Here is an 18,335-nt window from a genome sequence, read left to right on the forward strand (position 1 = left end):
GGGGTGTTCTAGTATAGGTCTAACAGAACAATATCTGGGGAAATCCCTAATATTTCAGATAAGAGAAAGACAGAGTAACACAGACTATTACACCCTTCCTGCACACCTTGTCACAGGTTGACTGAAAACTGTTTTTATGTCTAATTTCTGACGCAAGGCCCAGTGACACATTTAGATCTGGAGTTCAGAATGTTTTTTCTGTTCAGATCAGCAGATAGTATTTGTCCTGTCAAAATGCCTCCCCAAGGACATAAGGACTCAACTAATTGGCCTCCCCAGTGTTCTTTTATGTAGCAAATCTGTAGTACTAACATTTGATTTCAGGATGATTTAAGTGATCTATATGACACTTAAGACTTAGGCTTAAGTGATGATGTGAGTGCTCTTTAGTGGGTACACCTGTGGTTAAAGACTTACAATGGCTGCAGGCACTGCAACCTCTGTTTTCTATCGGATTCCTCAGGGTGGCAAGCAGACTTTCACCTAGTGGGCTGCTGTAACAGTCACAGGGCTGCCCTGCTCCCCATTTAGTTAACAGTTGCATTTGTATCTCTATCTGCAACAGAGTGACTTTGACCCTTAAATACTTCAGCTTAGTTGCATTCAAAGACTTCCATGGATTCAAAGATTATTTTTATGTTATACAGTTGTCTCTGGTTTTGGGTTTTTTTTGGGGGAGGAGGGGTTGGAAACCAACAGTAGTTTATTTTGCAAACTATTCAGCAGATTCTTTGATTTTTATTTTTTTTTATTTTTTGGGCAACAAGAACAGACAGCTATCTTTCCTCATTAACCTTTCTGGCACTTACAGAAGCTTTGATATTAAGCTTCTTCTTGCTGAGCATATGCTACAGTAATCAGGACATTTCAGTGCCAAAGGAAAGACAAGACAGCATATTTAATTTACTAAGTTTTCTTCTATCCTGTTTATTCATCAAAGTTTTTCTCTGCTTAAGAATTCCCTGCTTTAAATGGTAAAATGAGGTACTGCTCTTGAGAGGCGGTAAGTTGCTCTAGTTCACCAGCCTCCCTCCCCTCAGTGAAATGGATGGGCTTTATCACCCCAAAATTTGGCAGCAGAAAATATTCCTTTACTGCAGTTGAGCAGAAATGCTCTAACAGTAGAAACTGAAACAGTTCCTGAATGTCTAGTTTCTTTCCCCATAAAGTCTCCCAGATAAACTTTCTTGGATAACGTCCAGTACCAGACCTGACCAGAATACAAGAGTGAAGAAGTCATGGTGTAAAGCTGGCAAAAGGGGCTAGCTGGCACCGAGTTCTGAGGAAGTTTGGTTTTTTACTAGGACTCATGTAGCAACAGAGCTGGATGCTTATGGGGATTGTAATGAAGTTGTGATACTGAGCCGAGACACCCAATTAAACTCAGTCTTAAATCCTTCAGAGAGCTTGTTTGTTGGAGGACTTACTCCAGTAAATCACCCCTAATCTGTTACATTAGGCTGTTGAAACTCATTGATCAAAAACACACTGGTGTATTTTCAGCCTGACTAAATATACAGAATGATAGATACAGGCCTGAAAACGCTTGAGTTCAGTCATCTTTGTCAGTTATATTCCAGGTTTTGTGCATTGGTAAATATGTATCATGAAAACATTTCCACAATGTCATTTTTCAGACTCTCTAGAAAAAATAATAGCCTTCCTTTGCTAGAATTTTAAAAGAACAGGCCTAAACTAAGAGGTTTTTTTTTCTTCCAGATATCGAAAGAAATATCGCAAGAGCTGTCTGGCTATACTTATGCCATTGCATAAGCACATTAATATGATACAGTCACGGCATTTTGCTTGCTTTTCCCAAAAGGCAAATTACACAAGGATACGCTTTTAAAACTTCAGCAGCAGTAGTTGTGAAGATAAGAAGCATGAACGTCAAAACAGAAATAATATACCAGACATGATTAGATTTGCAGAGTTAAATTCTAATCATTTGGATTATGAAAATGTGTAGTACTATAAATATCCCAAATCAACCAAGTAACTCCAAATTTGTATCACTGTAATGGACAGCACAATTTGACCTCCAGATATTGGATCTCTTACTGAAGGGAAATGAATAAATATTTATTATGAGTTGTCTGCTACTGTTATATATAATAAGACACAGTTTGTCATTGGTCCAAGATGAAACTATGTACTTTTAAAGCTTGATTCATGGCTGTGTAAGGGAGCAGGATATTTTTTAATGTTCTTTCTAGAATATGCTAAATCTGAACAATTCTGTTATAGCAATCTGCTGGCTCTACAAGAATAATACCTTGAGGCAATAAGGAAAACTGAACTTTATTAAAAATCTCATAAAAGAAATGAAAAGTAGGCTTGAAGGAAAAAAGAGGGGCTTAAGATACAATATGGTACTGCATAATACTTTAGACCCGCAAAGAAATAAACCTGTAAGGGGTTTTGACTTCATAAGTACTATATAGTTCAATGCAAAGTCAAATGCTGCTAGATGCCTTTGAAAGTATGACTATAGTTTGCCCTTCAAAGACCAGTTTATGAAACAGATCTGACCTGACACTTTTGTTACTGGATCCTCTTTTTTGAAATACTTGAGGAGTGGGGAGGCGGCAGGAAACAAAAACAGTTCACAATAGTGATTGTTGAGAGATCTGAGATACCTGAATTGAACGGCTTGAAAGAGATGTGAAATTGAATATACTAACTTTAACCCCTTAAAATGGAGCATAATCCTTAGGCAAAGCAGACACAGTCAATAATGGTTAAAAATAATTCCATTACTTAATCCCTAACTGTGAAATGAATCATTTTTTCCAGGCAAGCTATTAAGGGGTTATCTGAACCTCACAGGAATACTTCCATCCCAAAAGGCGTTCTGGCTTGTTTCAAACTAGTCTCTCACCCAAAGGGCTTTTCCTGAAGAACAGCGATTGGTCTACATAGATGGACAAGCTTTAACTGCTCTTTGCCATATTCGTGATAGGCAAATAGTTCTCTTTCTCCAGAGCTGCTGCTGCTGCTGCTGATGATTCTGACATAAATATCCCTCATCATTTTATTTAAAAAATCCTAAAAAAATTTATTTAAAAAATCCTGTAAGCAAATGTCAACTGATACATTAGCCTTTCTACTGTGCACAATGTAGAAAACTATTCCTTCTGAAAAGCTCTGTCCTTCATAAGCAACATCTTTCCATTCTTCATCAACATGTAGATTTGACTTAGAAATTGTAATGCTAATTTAGTTCTTCATAATTATGACTATTAGGTTTTAAATAATTCATTCTCCCTCCCTGCTGGATTACATACTTCAAAAAGTAAGCTTTGCTAAAATTACATGCTCTTGGATCTGGTAGCTTACAGAACTTGCTCATAATGTGTATGAGAGTGTGGCCTACTTTCTTAAGAACCATTTTTACATATTTCTGTAAAATATACTGCTACGATTCAGACCCTTGAGGGAGCAATAGGCATAATTGGTTCCAGTTTCTGCTTTTTACTTGCATAATTTAACTGATTCCTTTGTTTCTCAAGTGAAAGGAAGGTGCTCTTCAAGCTGGACTGGGGTGTAGCTTGCCACTGGAAGCAATTGCTGGAAAACTAAGTCAGACCTGGGATGCAAATGAGAAGAACATGCAGGGACAGTGGCACCTTGCAGACTGCACAAAATGAGGATTGTAAAGTAGCTCAACACATCAGATTTGACAGAGCATCCTGTGCCGTAACTCCACGGGGCCCTATAACCATGCCCAATCTGTTTGTGAAGGACAGGTCTAAGGTTACAGTCAGGATCACACTTGTCTACCTTTTTTGTCTACCTTCAGGAACTACGACAGCACCCTTCCATCCAAAATTTTATGTGCCTCAAAACATTGTCAGGACTGCCTCCTATTAGCAGTTCGCAGGCTATCCACAAGCAGTCTGTGAAATGCCAGTTGAAGAGAAGGAGAGTAGAGAGCAAAGCACTCAGACGTATCAAGTATCACACATTATGCAGAAGGTTTGCTTCTTAGTCCTGGTTTGTGCTCACTGCCAAACCATGCTGGTAGCAGAGTACCACGGTCCCCCCTCCTCTCTGACACCTCACATCCTGGACATCAGTCAGTCTTTCTAGCACAGTTCCAAACATGTAGCTTCACATACACTGGGTCCAAAAAAAGAATAAGAGCTGGTCATATTTGCTGCTTGAACTGCTTGGGAGGCTGCTCTTGCAGAGTAATAGAAACCCAAGCCCAATTCAGCACGTGGATTATCGTTAGATTTTCTAACCACATGGCCATTCCCAATAGGTACCCAGCAGACAACAGAGAAACATCCCATAATTTTGTTCCTTAGAATGGAGTCTAGATCCTCAGCTTCCTTCAGATCAAGCCGCAGATCTGCTGTTGGATGATAAGGGGATGATGGGCATTCTTTATACCTGTATAAACTCCACGTCTGATTGTTGTTAATCTTAGGTGGAAGTCACTACAATGAGAATGCAATATGCATACACAGAGAAAGCTAACGGCAAAGCTAATTAGTATTATAGATGAGCATTTAACTAACTAGTCATTTATGATATGTTCTCACAGACTCACCAGTGCTCATAATTTGCCTCTCATTTACTATTTCAGCTTTGTCTAAGGGCATGATGGTACTGATTATTTTGGGTTACTTCAAGTGCCTTATTCTGGATCTGCAGATCTCACACTCTCATATATCTTCAGTGCAAAGATGGCAGCTTGTGTTGTTGCACACAGCCATTAAATAGGTTGTCATTTGCATCTCTTTTAAAGCTTATTTCCACTGAAAGCCTGGGAATATCCCTTACAAAAAATGCAGACATTTCTCTTAAATCAATTAAAAGGCAAATGACATTATAGATTTTCTCAGGTAAATAGAATTTGCACATCAGCTGGCCTCACAAGAGGCCCCTCATTTTTTTTTTCTTTTGCAATTAACTCCTTGTATGCTCAAAGAGTCCATATTTATACGGAGACCCACTTATCTTCACACAGACAGTTCCCTTTGATCTGAGCTTCCATCATTCCTACCTTCGTGGATGAAAAAGAGGACAGATCTTAGTATAAAGCTCACCAGAGATTAAAAAATATAGCACTCAAAATGAAAAATTCAGGGAAATCTATCTGTAACATTCATGTGAGGGGAATAGTGATGTTCATAACACAGGTCCTTCATTTACCCGCTGTGGGGAATCCTATTTGAATACCTCTGGAAGTGTAAGCTTCTCTCCAGCAAATCTCTCCTCCGGCCAGCTGGCTGCCGACCTTGTGGAATGTACTAGCTGAGCAGAGCATGGGCTGATCTGCATTAATTCCCTCTCTGTGGAGCTTTTCTTTCCCACCAGAGGGCATATACTGTGATCACACAACTGCCTTAAGAAGAATGTAAAATATATATTATGTACCAGATAAATGAACTGATCCAAATGCCAAGATTTTGTACTCGGTTCTGTTCAAAGGGCCTATTAATTCATCCTACTGCACACTGGGTAAATTATTCTACTTGTCACAAAAGTAGCTGCTTTAGCACACTTTTGTATGATTTCCTAGAGTGCTGGATGTGCAGCACTTTTGAATAAGGCCATTCATTAATTTAGCTACTGAGCCAGCTGGTTGTAGCATCATGGATTCACCCCCATCTCCAAATATTATGGCAATAGTTACTCTCAGGGTTCTAAGCTGCTACAATCCTGTCCCTAAATTTAATAAATCCCTAAAATATTAATGCAAATATAAGTCATTAAAGCTATTACATAAGTGTGTGGCTACAGTGGTATTTATGTGAATTCTGCAGGAGAACAGCTGTGGGAAGGAGGGGGAGCAGCAAACCGACTGCCAGGGCAGCACGGGATCTCTCAAAGATAAGCGAAGGGCAGGCAGAAGTCCACAAAATGGGCAGAATACGGCACATTTTGAAATATTTGTATGAGGTAACTGCCATTACACAAGTAGGGAGGAGAACGGTAGGGAGAGGAGGAAAGCAGAGAAGAAGAAACAAGCTGAAAGAGAGTAAATACAAAAAATAAAGAGGAGAACTGTTCCGTCGGTCCCCATCCGCGACACCGCCCGCGACCAGCAGCGCCTCGGCTGCGCCCGCGGCCGGGCCCGGCGCCGCCATGACCCCGGGCAGCTCCGCAGGCGCCGGCGGGCCTGTCCGCGGGGCCCGAGGCCTGCGACGCCTCCAAGGGGCTTGAGGCAAGAAGGCGCTTTCCGCACGGGCACTCGCTTTTTACTTCCAGCGGCAGCAGGAAACGTGCCGCCGCCCGGGCCACGGAGCACCGCCGCGCCGGGGTCCGAGGCGCCGCCGGACGACAGCGGCAGCGCGGCCCGGCCCGGCCTGGCCCGGCGGGCGGACTCCATTTCCCAGCGTGCCCCTGGCGGCCGCGGGGCGGCGCGGGGGAAGGGAATGGGAGTGGCTGTGGGGAGACCTAACATGGGCGCCTGAGGCCGGGGCGAAGGTAGGGGCGGGCTGCCTGCGGGCCAGGGGGCCCCGCCGGGGGGGCGGGGGGCCGCTGGGGCCGGCAAGGCGCGAAGGGGGGAGCGGGGCGCGGCGCGGGTGCGGCCGCGGGGGGCCGGGCTCCCCGCCCCGCCGCCGAGGGGGCGCAGGGTGGCGGCGCCCGGCGCGGCGCGGCTCTGCCCCTCTCCCGTGCGGTCGGCTGCAGGCGCCGCGGCGAGGGAAGCAGCGCGGCGGCTGAGCAGGAGGCGGCGGCGGCTTTTGACGGCCGGGTCGGGGACATGGCGGAGACCGGCTCGGTGCACGCCACCAGGTTCGAGGCGGCCGTGAAGGTGATCCAGAGCCTGCCCAAGAACGGTGAGTGCGGCTGCGGCGCCGCGGCGGCCGCTCGGGCCTCGCCGCCCAGCTGGCGCCCGCGGGGCGGCGGGGCCCGGCGGCGGGGGGGAGGCCGCGCCGCCCTCCCTGCCCGCGGCTCCCTCCGCGGCTGCGGCCCCGGCGGGTGCGCTGCAAGCCCGGGCCTCGCGCTGTCCCCGCCCGCTCCTGAGGAGGTGCCGTGCGGGGGCCCCCCGAGGCCGCCGGCGGAGCTGCTCCGGCAGGTTTCTGGGGAGGGAGCTGGCCGGCGCCTGCCCGGCCTGCGCGCCCGGCCGCGGAAACAGGAGAGGGGTCTGCGCAGGTCCCAGACTCGGCTGGGTGGCTTCAGAGCTCTTATCACGCGTTTCTTCTGTTAAGAGTTCTAAAAAAAATGGTAAAATGAAAAATCAGGGTGTGTCTTTTTGATAAGAGTAATAAACAGGTCATTTATTACATCACTGTTTATTTCTGGTATAAGAAAAAGGTTTGTTTTTTGGGGGGGGGGCGGTACTAATTTAAAAATCACTGTAAACTTCTTTTAGTGACTAGAATTCAACTTGAAAATATTTCGTTTAATGGATTGGATCTGAATTCTCTCCTCTGCCAGTTATTCCAGTTTTGCATTTACATTTCTTGTGTCTATAAATATTTCTTCCACAAAGGAGGAAGGGAAAACAAAAACAGGAGAAACAGTGAAACTGTTAGTGAAGGTACTGTCAAACACCCACAGTAAACAAAATCAACAGAGAAGGTTGCTGGGTGTTTTGGCTTTTTTTTCCTGCCCCTTAATTCTGATGTCTTGTGGTAAGTTAATCCTTGTAACAGTAAGATGACTTGCGACATACTGTTTACTAAGAGCTGAATCTGTCCCTTTAAACTGAGTGAAAGGAGGCTTGCTCTTTGTTACTTATTAGTCTACTTCTAATTTTAGTCTCCCCAGTTAAAAAAAATTAAGGTTATAGTCCCTTACACTTGATCTGAAACTTGCTGTTTCTAAGGTAAATATTCTCAGTGGGTCTGATTCAAGATGGATGAAGACATTCTCCATTGACTTAAATTGTACTGCTGATAATCAGGCCGTAAAGAACTGCAGACTATTTTCTAACAGAAATCCTAAGCTTGTAACATACTGATTAATATTCTTGACGCCGGTTAAATTGTATTTTAAACTGTTTTCGCTAGGTTCATTCCAGCCAACGAATGAAATGATGCTGAAGTTCTATAGCTTTTATAAGCAAGCAACCCAAGGACCCTGTAACATTCCAAGACCTGGATTTTGGGATCCGATTGGTAGATATAAATGGTAATTTTTCATGAACTGTGGGTTTTTTGGTGTGTGTGGGTTTTTTGTTGTTGTTGTTTTTGTTTTGTTTTTTTTAAGGCTTTGAGATGTTTAGAAGGGTAGCACTCGGAGGAAGAGTTTAGTGAGTTTATTCTTTTTAAATAAGAATATTCCAGACCTTTGCTTGAATTTTTTTGTGTTCCATCTCTCTAGCTCAGATAACTTATGACTTTTCAGAGTTGGAGGTGTTCTGCAGGTGAGCAGGGTCTTCTTGGGCAAACCCATCATATTATCTCTGCACTGTTTATCCCACATTGTAGAACCAAAGTATAGGTGCTCTGCAAAATGTATGATATGGATGAGTGTCTGTCCAGAATTCTCTCTTCTCTGATTTTTGTGTACGATGTGACCCTGAAGAAAATAAGTGCTTGTTGAAGTTGTATTAATGGCTTTCAACCTCTCAGGCAGAGGTCTGGTTTATGTATCTTTCTGATTTGTCTGCTCAATGGCAGGACTTCACACTTACTATTTTGCTCATGCTGGGAAAACTTCTGATTCATGTAATTGCTAAGATCTGTTTGAAAAGCCATATCAACATTTTGTTTATTTTTTATAATTATAACTTGCTTTAAAGAGCAAGTATTATTGCTGTCCATGTGGTCAGAGTCTTTTAGGATGTGTGAAGTCAGTCCTGAGACTTTTTTTTCTGATTTCTCAAACTGAGGGAGAAGGGAGTATGTTTGCAGAGGACTGTGGCTGTAAGCTTCCACTCACCTGGTTGCTTGTAGCTGAAATGTGAGCCACCAGCCTTGGGGCTTTGCTTTAAGTGGGACAAACAGTCTGGCAAGGGGAAGGGACAGTGTCAAATCAAGTGCAAGACTGAGTAAACAAGTGTTTTGTTCCAGCCCTTGTTCTGACAGATTCCTTCTGTGATATTAATAGATTTGTTTGTAATTTTGGCCTTCCTGAATTGGAGAGGGGGAGATTTTTAGGCCATCAGTAGTTACTGTCCTAACTGGGTGCTATTTAACTATTGTGCCTGTTGGACTGTTTCATCTTTCCCCAAGTGCTAAACTCAGATGCAAAGGACAACACATCTTTCTGGTAACCTGTTCTAAAACACTGACAACTACTTGTAAGTGTCAGCTGAAGTATTTGGGCCTGCTTTTTCTTCAACAGGACGTCTTAAAAAAATCACCCAAATGAAAGGGGAAACGTGTGTCTTTCATAAGATCCTGGCTCTTTAACAATTTGAGTACAAGATCATAGCTGATCAATGAGGAACTGTTCAGTGCTCAGGCCATTAGGTTTGTTGCTTCTTTGTTGATGTCCTACTGTTCGATTGTCCTAACAAACCATATGTTTGAACTTAATTTTGCAAGCTGTTGTTGCATTTTATTTGTATCAGAGAAACTTTGAGCATTATATAACTGACCTACTTAAGGCCCGGCTGAAAATAATTCAAAAAGGCCTTGCAAATTTTGAAGATGTATGTGGCTTTCTTTCCTAGGGATGCTTGGAGTGCCTTGGGAGATATGTCCAAAGAAGAAGCCATGATAGCATATGTTGAAGAAATGAAAAAGGTATGTTTATTAATGAGTGGAAGGTGTCTTCTAGAATAAATGTCCCAGAAATAAATTAATGAATATGAGGAGGTTCTCTCTGACATATCAAAGCTCCAAATGAGTTCTCATTCCCTATGTGAACTTGTTAAATTACAGTATTATGCTGTTTTGTCTGTGAGGAGAAGAAAATTCTGTATTTCCCTCCAAAGCAAATGAATTTGGATGGTTTTCAGAGAAACATGAGAGCTCTGGGGAACTAGTTGACATGAAACTTAAATGGCAGAGCTAAAGAAAGTACAGTATTGAAATCATGGTAAAGGGGGCTATAGGGAAACAGGAACTTAAAGCACAACAAAATAAAAGCTGAATTTGCTGCAGACTCCTCTGTTCTTGAAGTTGACACAGGTAAGAAACCCTTATCTTGGGGGGGAGGGAGAAAAACACTCCAGAAATACTTTATGAACAAAGAATCTCTTGCATGACTAGAGAGATGAGTATAATCAAGTATGTAAACTTAATTGTCCTTGAATCTTCAAGAAGACCTCTTCAGCCTGAGTCTTCTGTACATGTCATGAAAATATTCCTCGTATATTATATTTGGAGTCAGATATTTAGAACAGAGTAACTTGGTTTTTGGTCTCTGTTTTTGTGAATAGATGTGTAACTTGTAAACATTCTTAGTCACTAAGCTAAGCATGAATTAAAGAGTTAACTAAAACAAACATTCAAAGTTAAGATTTCTTGTTTTTCATTAACTAACTCGTTTTGCTGCAGTCCTTTTGCTGCAGCTCTTCTAGGTGGCCTTTCCAGTTTAAAGATTATTTACTGTCAATCCAGATTAAAAAAATATAACTGTAATGTATTATGAGGTTAGCATCAAGGAGAGAAAAGATCAGCTTCACTCTGAATACACTTGCTTTTCTTCTAGGTCAGTATCTTAACATCCTTAAAGGTTTACTAGAACACTTAATTTTTGTTGTACCAATCATTGTTTTTACTAGGTAAGAAGCTGGATTTGATTAGTGTTTCCTCTCCCCTGGTTCCACCTCTTCATAATTTTGGTTGATTTAGTTTATACTGGTGTTACTGTAACTGCTTAAAAATGGGAGGGGGGGGGGAAGACTCCTGAGAACACAGGAGGCCAAATTCTGTTCATCTTCATTGGGTCAAAAATCCCACTAAACTGTAACAATTCCTCTTGAGTGGAGAATGCAAGATTTAGTACTTTATTTTATAACCCCAATTTACAAAACCTATTGATATTTCAGTAGAGTAGCTTATGCTGTTCAATGCATTAGTTGTTTCTATCACAGACACTAAAATTTAGTAGAAAATGTGTGGTGTTCTAAAAGAAACAAGCAAGTCTCCTGTGATTGAGGCTACTTGACCCTAATGAAGCACAAATATTCTGCCTCTATACAGATCTGATATGTAGGGACTGGAGAGGAAATGACACCTGGGCTCACTCAGCTTTGAAACTGGGGATCTGCTTACCCTGCGTGCTGCTGCTTCAGTCCTCACCTTTGAAATACTAGCTTCAGCTTTTCCAACCCAATTGATCCTGTTTGAAATGTCAAAGGAAATGCATTTCAAATGGATCCATTGGGCTGGTATATTGGCACATACTGCACTAATCTTTGTGGTGTTGCTGTGGGTATTCTACTGTTGCTGTGTAAGGACTGTATAGGTACCCATGTTTGGAAAATCCATTTGTACACTCCTACCACAGAATTGTATTTAGGGCTATATAAGGCTGCCATATTTCCAGTTATTTTTTTCCAGGACATGTCCATGGCACTTGCATGTTGCGTCTGGGCTATACGTGCATCAGATTACAATATGTGCTCCATGTGATTGGGTAACCTTTTTGGCATCTTTTCTCCTCATGTGGCAGTCCTGAAAATTGTGGCTATTGGGGAAAATGTGTCTGGGTGAGAACTGGATATGCTGGTAGGTGATGAGCAAACATGTCTTAGTCCTGGCTAGGATGAATCTGAGTTCAGGACATTTTGTTCAAGGTAAATTTCTCTCCAGAATGGCATTTCTGAAATTCTATATTCCAATACTATTTAATTTATTTACACTTCAATTATATTATTTTGTCTTGTTGTATATTAGAAATGGGTCATAAAATACTGATATGTTAGCATAAGAAACATCAGCACTGTATGATGTTTCTAATTTAAAGCAAACCTCTTCATATGAGAGTTGTCTGGCATCTGAAGAAAACGGTAATTCTGGATGCATAGTAACTTATTTTACACTTATAAATTTTAAAATTGCATATTATGCATAATGGCTATATGAGTAAGCAGTTAACTTTGTGTCTGGGGGTATTTGCTTTTTTCCTGCTCATCTAAGTACTTTCAGTTACAAAACTCTTAGCATACAGTTTCTGTTAAAGTAGGATTTTTTTTTTTTCAGTGCAGGATATAGGTATAAATACAAGTGTGTTAGAATAGAATGCTAGAACAGGATTTTTATTTATTTCAGTGCTATCGAAGGTGTTTTAGGGAGGGGAAAAAAACATTTCTGGCTAATTTCCAGTTCCATATTTTCCTCTAACAAATACAGAACGAATTGTTTCTAGATGTACACAATGGATGAGAGAAGTGGCAATTAAACTGCAGTTTGACACAAACTTTGTTTCCTGGCATCTTTGATTGGGTTGCAAGTGTTGACTTGTTTATCTGTTAAGCAGCCTGGACCTCCTGCCTTGTGCAGTAATGCTATAGCTTTTGCTACTGCTTCTTAGCGACCTGCTTGGTGCTTTCATTTGAGCAGGGTGTTCTGTAGCTCTTACCTCCTTCTGTTACTTTTCCTGGAGCTCTTCTTGGGTAGGAGGTGTAGTATGGTTGTTAGCTGGCTGCTACCTGAATCTTTTCCTACAGTTACTGCCTCTTTTAAAAAAAAGAAAAGGGGGGAGGGGGGAGGTGAAGGAGGAACAAGGCTATTGGTTGGAAGGATTTAAAAACTAGAATGGGACAATAATATAAGAATTTAATATTACTTAAAAAGTGTATCTCTTCTGTCTAATGTATTTTAGATGTAAGAGTGAGTGTTCCTACCAGATAATCAAAGGTATTGGTTTGGTAAATTAAAATTTTTTCTTAATCAAAAGAGCTCCAAAACATTTCAAGAGCAGAATTTGGCTCTAGTTTGCTCTTTTAAGTGTGTCTTTGCACTGTCCCTGTTTTGTTCTACTCTGTTCCTTTGTGTGATCTTTTGTTTGGGTTTTATTCTTTATTTTACATTTTGCCTGCTATGTGAGTTATGCTATAACTCACAGCTGTTGAGTTGGATGGACTCAGGAGGGCTGTTCTTGATCTGGTCCTTATATGCCATCAAAGATTGTAAGGTTTGATGAATAAGAAGGATCTGACGAAGTCTTTCAGTTTCATTTTATCCATGGGAAGGCTGTCTATAAAAGAAATTCCATCAGATCAGATCAACCTGTCAAACTTTGCATTGTTTTAGTTTGAAATTGGTGAAATAATGGATACAAAGGTCTATTTAATTGGAGGCAAATACATTAGCTCTCCTGTCTTCTTTCTGCCAAAAAAAGTTGCTACAGCTAGTGAAGGTTCTTATTTGGTAAATATGGCTTGTGTATGTTGTTTTCTTAAAGTTTCAGAATAATGTGTTAAGAGACTTAGTGAAATATTACTAAGTTTTACTGTGACCAGAAATTTGTGAAATCGGTTGAAGTGAATGAATCGTTGAAATGCTGTTTCATGAGATGCTTCATATTTTGGACTTGCGCAGATTCTTGAGAGTATGCCAATGACGGACAAAGTTGAAGAATTACTACAAGTAATAGGCCCGTTCTATGAAATAGTAGAAGATAAAAAGAAAAGAGGATCTGACCTAACCTCAGGTTCGGACAAATAACTTCCTTTGTACTACTAATAATCACAACTCCAGATTTTTTGGGCTTGTTTTCTATAAATGATTTTAAATCTAAACATTACATCTTTCTATTCATTCCTTACCATACGGCAGTTCGAATGGAGAAAGTCTCTAAATATTTGGAAGGTAGGAATAATGAATTATATGTAAGTCCATCTTTTCCATTATTTAGGTGCTGTAGTTATTTCCTGCTAACACTTGTGACTTCTGGGCTTGCCACTTTATTAGGCTGGTCTTTTATTTTTTTGGGAGGAAGGGGGTACAAAACAAAGTTACTCCCAGAAAGCTCTAGTTACGTGTTTAGTCCTTATCTACATGTTTTCTGAACTGCTAAAAAAGAGAGGATTTAAAAACAAACAACCCCCCCCCCGCCAGTCTCTGCCTCTCCTTTAATAAAAGGAGCAACTGTTTGAAAACTGTCTTGCCACATTCTGATGCAGCTGTGTACTGTCAAGCTGCATGTTGCAGTTGGTAATCCAGCTCTGCCATCTGATCTGAATTAGGGAAAAAAAATTCAAACCTTCCAAAATCAAAACCTATTTTTTTAATCATAGTATCTCTAATACATACAGAATAATAAGCTGGTTTTGTGAAAATTTCAAAGTTGTCCAGGGCTCAAGTTCAAGAAGGGAGTGTCTATTTATATTTTTAAAGTCTCTGAGAAGTGGCAAACCTGGTGGTGTCATAGCTGCATAAAAATCAGTGTGGTGATTTTTATTTAGCAATACCATTGTGAAAATGTTTTGATAATTACAGTTATTACATTACAGGTAATGGGTGTGTAAGGTTGTAATGTAAGGTTTAAACCAGCTTTGAACAGCTATAGAACTTATGCTAGAGATACCAAAGCACAAGGAGCTAAAACCTGTAAGAGCTTTAAAAACTGAACCATTGCGCAAGTCAAATGGTTTAGCATGTGTTTAAGAAGTAGCAGTCAGCTGGTTAAGATGCGTCTTTTATGTGGCTTTTTTCTTTCCCCATCTTAAACGTAGTTTTGATTTCAGTTTTAGCATCCAATTTCAGAGAGATATAGAAATAGTTTCCCATCATCTATGAGGAAAGATGATGGCTGAGGTTTTTCAATGGCCATTTTGAAAGCATCGTGACCTTTTTTTCTCTACTAAAATTGTGTATGCTTCATGTCTGAGACTTAATGAGCTTGCCTGACAGCTGGATTGACAGGCAAGATTGTAAGAGTATCAGTAGATTCAGGTCAGTGACCTGTGTAATAAGGATTTACAGAATTCTACTTGGTCTCTATGGCACAGTGCCAAAAACTGCTTCCAAGAAAGTGACTATCTAGACAAACAGAATCACAGAAAAGACAAGTATCCTAAAGTTGTTATTGAAACAGATACAGTTTAAAGAGAGTCTAAACATAAGACAGTGTAAGTAAAAACTGTTACAGAATAGCAAATTTCAGCTTCATCCTCTGTCAGTGTTACAGTAGATCTAGTGACATGTTGTCCTGCATACACTTTACAGCTGCAACATCTAACTGTGCCACAACGAGTTTTGATAGAATTGTCACAGAATCCCATTGTGGTTGTATGTTACAACTTCATTGTTGCATTTAAGATTTTGAAACTCTTTCTTCAGCTGTCTTACCACTTCCCTGAATAAAAGTGAAGCTGAAAATGATCAGTAGTATTTATGGTACAGGTCTTCTAATGATCTCAAAATACTTCACAGAAGTATGGAAACATGATTACCCTCGCTTTTCCAGATATGCACTAAGGAATAGAACTAAACTGCTCAAAATAACACAGCTCTGTTTGAGATGGTGTAGGCACTGGTGACAGTACTCTAAAAATTGACATATGATTATTTCTTGGTTGTGTTAGTGCCTCCATTCTTCCCTCTGTGCTGCCCCCTTCCTTCTCCCCCCCTCCCCAAATGTTCCATGTAGCTTCTTTTATGGAATAAAATTGGGCCCCTTCTCTTGAGCCTCCTACTTTCATATTGCACTCTCCCATCTCCTGGTCCATTCTGTTTTGAGTTCACCTTCCATTCTTCTACCATTGGATTTTTATCTGTATGAAGATTGTTATCTGATTATGCAGCTTCCTCAAAAGCGCATCAACAGTATCCTTGAATTAGTTGAAGAGATTGTCCAGAAGATTAGTGTACATCAGCTGTGGCTGGTGTGTCATCTCTGATTGGTCTCTCTCAGCAAAGAAAGTGTAGCATTTTAAAATGGAATTTCTATTCCTTCCAGTTTTGTTGAAAATGCTAAATAGGGACCATTGCAATACTTGAGTCAATAGAGCTTGTGGCTCACCTTAATGAGGAGCACTGAAACCTGACGTGCCACCATTGAAGTCATTGGTAGCATCTACTGATGGACAGCTAGGACAAATTTCTGGCTTGATCTGTGGGTAGCAATCTCCAGACTTGGTTTGCTATGCCTTCCCTCTGGGAAAGCAGAATAGTAGTCCAAGTTGGTAATGAAAGGAAAATGGACAATTCTCTCCGATAGGCTGGGCAAATCTAAGGTATTTCAAAAGCGTATAACCTGGATGGTGGTGTGCAAGTTCAGACTGCAGCTGTCTGTGAGAAGCCTAAGTTCTCTGCAAAGTTCAGTCAGTAGTCTCTTTTTGACAGGTATGAAGTACTTTACAGAGAAAATATTGATAAATTATTTTCAGATACCTAAAATACTAGACATCAAAAAAGAAACTGGGCCCTTGGTAGTCTTAGGGCTGCAGAAGAGTGGGTAACAGTGCTGCGGTGTTAGAGAAGGACCTTTTTGTCTACAGGTGCTGGAGGAGTAGAGGGAGGAATGTTGGGTAAGATAACGGCAGGTCTCTGTACCTAGCTGGAATATTGCTGCTTTAGAAGAGCAACCTTTTAACTTTTTGCACTTTTATTAAATGCTAAAGAAATGTGATGGCCAACCCTATGCTAAAGGAACCAAGAAGCTTCAAAGCACAGTTGCTCAGTGAATTAGAAACTTCCAGAAGGGATGTTCAAGCTTTAGAAGACTTCATTTCCTGTTTTATTATACCTGAAGAAGCTGAAGGTGGGCTAGAACTGGCACAACCCAGTGATCTGATACTGGGTGAAAAATATCCAGTTTCAAAGCCAGTTCATCTTCCTAAATGTTTCCATGAGAATGTTTGTGAATGTTGTCTTTATCCCGAATGCGAATAAATCAGGGGGGAGGGGGGCTACCTGACAAGCCAACACTAAAGCACTTCAAAGACTAAACGAGGCATCCAGAAATTGTCCACACACTCTTCAATAGAATTTTCTTGTGTACTCTTTCCCCTTCATGACAACGCATTTAATCTGCATTAAAATGCTACTAAATAAAGATGACCCTGTGCCTTTATGCTGAGTAGTACTCTTTGTAAACCTGTATGAAAGACCAGATGTTACCTCCAACAATGACACAAGTTCTGCGCTACAGTGGTTGTGGGAAGTTCTGGCATTGTAATACTCAACTTTTGTCATCCTGCCGAGTCTTGCTCTCCCACAATGTTGCTCCCAGCTGTATTGCAACTGCACTGATATAAGTCCTTTTGAAGCCAGATGACTCATGCTTGCAACACAGTGTATGCCGGTTCTGGGCAGCACTGATTGCGATGTAGCTTGTTAGCCCTAGGAGCCCGTACAGGGCGTCGCTTCAGTAGCGGCTTGGGTGCCTGGCTAAAGTCAGCATGGCTCACAGGCAGAAAAGGCCTCGAATGGAGATGTCCTGTTCCCTTCCCTCTTTTACAGGGCAGATGGACTCTCAGGGTGCAGTTAAAGTCTGTTCATCTATTTTCTCAGTGTCTTCCCATATTGGACATGGGAGCTACATTTTAAAGACTATATTCACTGAGGTTTGTACTCTTTAGAACATGCAAACACTTCTATTTCAAAGGCAGTAGTTAGTGCAGGATGTGGGCAAGCTTGGAGGGGAGGATTGCACTTGGAAAAAAAAAAAGTGACTGTTCTTAATTATTTTTTTCCAGTTAACAACACTTACTCTTGCTCTTAAACACAACTTACTTTCAGACTGCACTAGTGAAGATTGCATGTGATTACTTTCTATTTTCAAATAGGTGCATTTTCTCAAAGAGCTTCTCGTGTTATTTTCCACAGCTTTTCTTTGTAATGGAGCATTTGGTGGTATGCTGTTTCTGTTTGTACAGGGGCTTTTTTTTTTTTGTGAAATACCCTCTGCATTTGCTTTATAGGCTCAGCTTATTTCATTTGTTTGCCTGTAGAGATGCTTGCTAAACTGTTCTCCTTCCTTCTCCTTCCCCTTTTCCTCACCAGGATTTTTAAGGAACTCTGTGGCTGTGAATCTCTAAGACTCTGTAAGAAGGGAAAAAATATTGCAATCCTTGTTACCCTGGAGTTGCTGTGCTTTAGTAGGATATGTTATATGGGTGGCTGCACCGTAGCAAAGAGGTGCATTGAGGCAGGGTAAGGGTGGGGGAGGAGAAGCTGCTGGGTGGATGGGCAAAGTTTTTTTTTTTTTTTTTAATTGTCCTCTAATTTTTTTTCTCCTTTTATAATTTTCTGTCAAAACCTAACAGCTATAATCAAGGTTACTGATGATATTCAGGGAGTCTAGTGTGACTTTTATTTTACAAATATTGTAGTTACTGCCTCAGTAGATTAACAGTTCAGTTCTAGAAGCATCTGAAATGTTCTAGGTAGCATTCTCCATGGGAATGCTACCTATTATTAGGGGATTAAGGGCTGGGCCAGCAAGAGCCAAAATCAGTGGCGAGTCTTGCCGAGATGTGGATCAGTGCCTCAACAAGCTGTGGCTTGTACTGCTACAATATGTACCTA

The 18,335-nt window shown here is 41.1% G+C and overlaps 1 protein-coding gene across 5 annotated transcripts in view; it reads left to right on the top strand.

The window, feature by feature from the left end:
- Positions 1-6,404: 6,404 nt before the first annotated feature.
- Positions 6,405-18,335, top strand: part of ACBD5 (acyl-CoA binding domain containing 5) — a 31,598-nt gene continuing 19,667 nt past the window's right edge. The window contains exons 1-6 of one of the 5 annotated variants that reach the window (XM_067291830.1): positions 6,405-6,441; positions 6,646-6,794; positions 7,971-8,091; positions 9,581-9,653; positions 13,401-13,512; positions 13,638-13,670. In XM_067291830.1, the coding sequence (XP_067147931.1) occupies positions 6,719-6,794; positions 7,971-8,091; positions 9,581-9,653; positions 13,401-13,512; positions 13,638-13,670 (415 nt within the window). In that variant the 5' untranslated portion in view covers positions 6,405-6,441; positions 6,646-6,718. Of the gene's footprint in view, positions 6,442-6,575; positions 6,795-7,970; positions 8,092-9,579; positions 9,654-10,409; positions 10,564-13,400; positions 13,513-13,637; positions 13,671-18,335 lie in introns of those variants that run through there. The other 4 variants (XM_067291829.1, XM_067291831.1, XM_067291833.1 and 1 more) reach the window with 4 other exon arrangements.

This window comes from Apteryx mantelli, chromosome 2 (genome assembly GCF_036417845.1).
Source record: "Apteryx mantelli isolate bAptMan1 chromosome 2, bAptMan1.hap1, whole genome shotgun sequence".
Classification (NCBI taxonomy): domain Eukaryota; kingdom Metazoa; phylum Chordata; class Aves; order Apterygiformes; family Apterygidae; genus Apteryx; species Apteryx mantelli.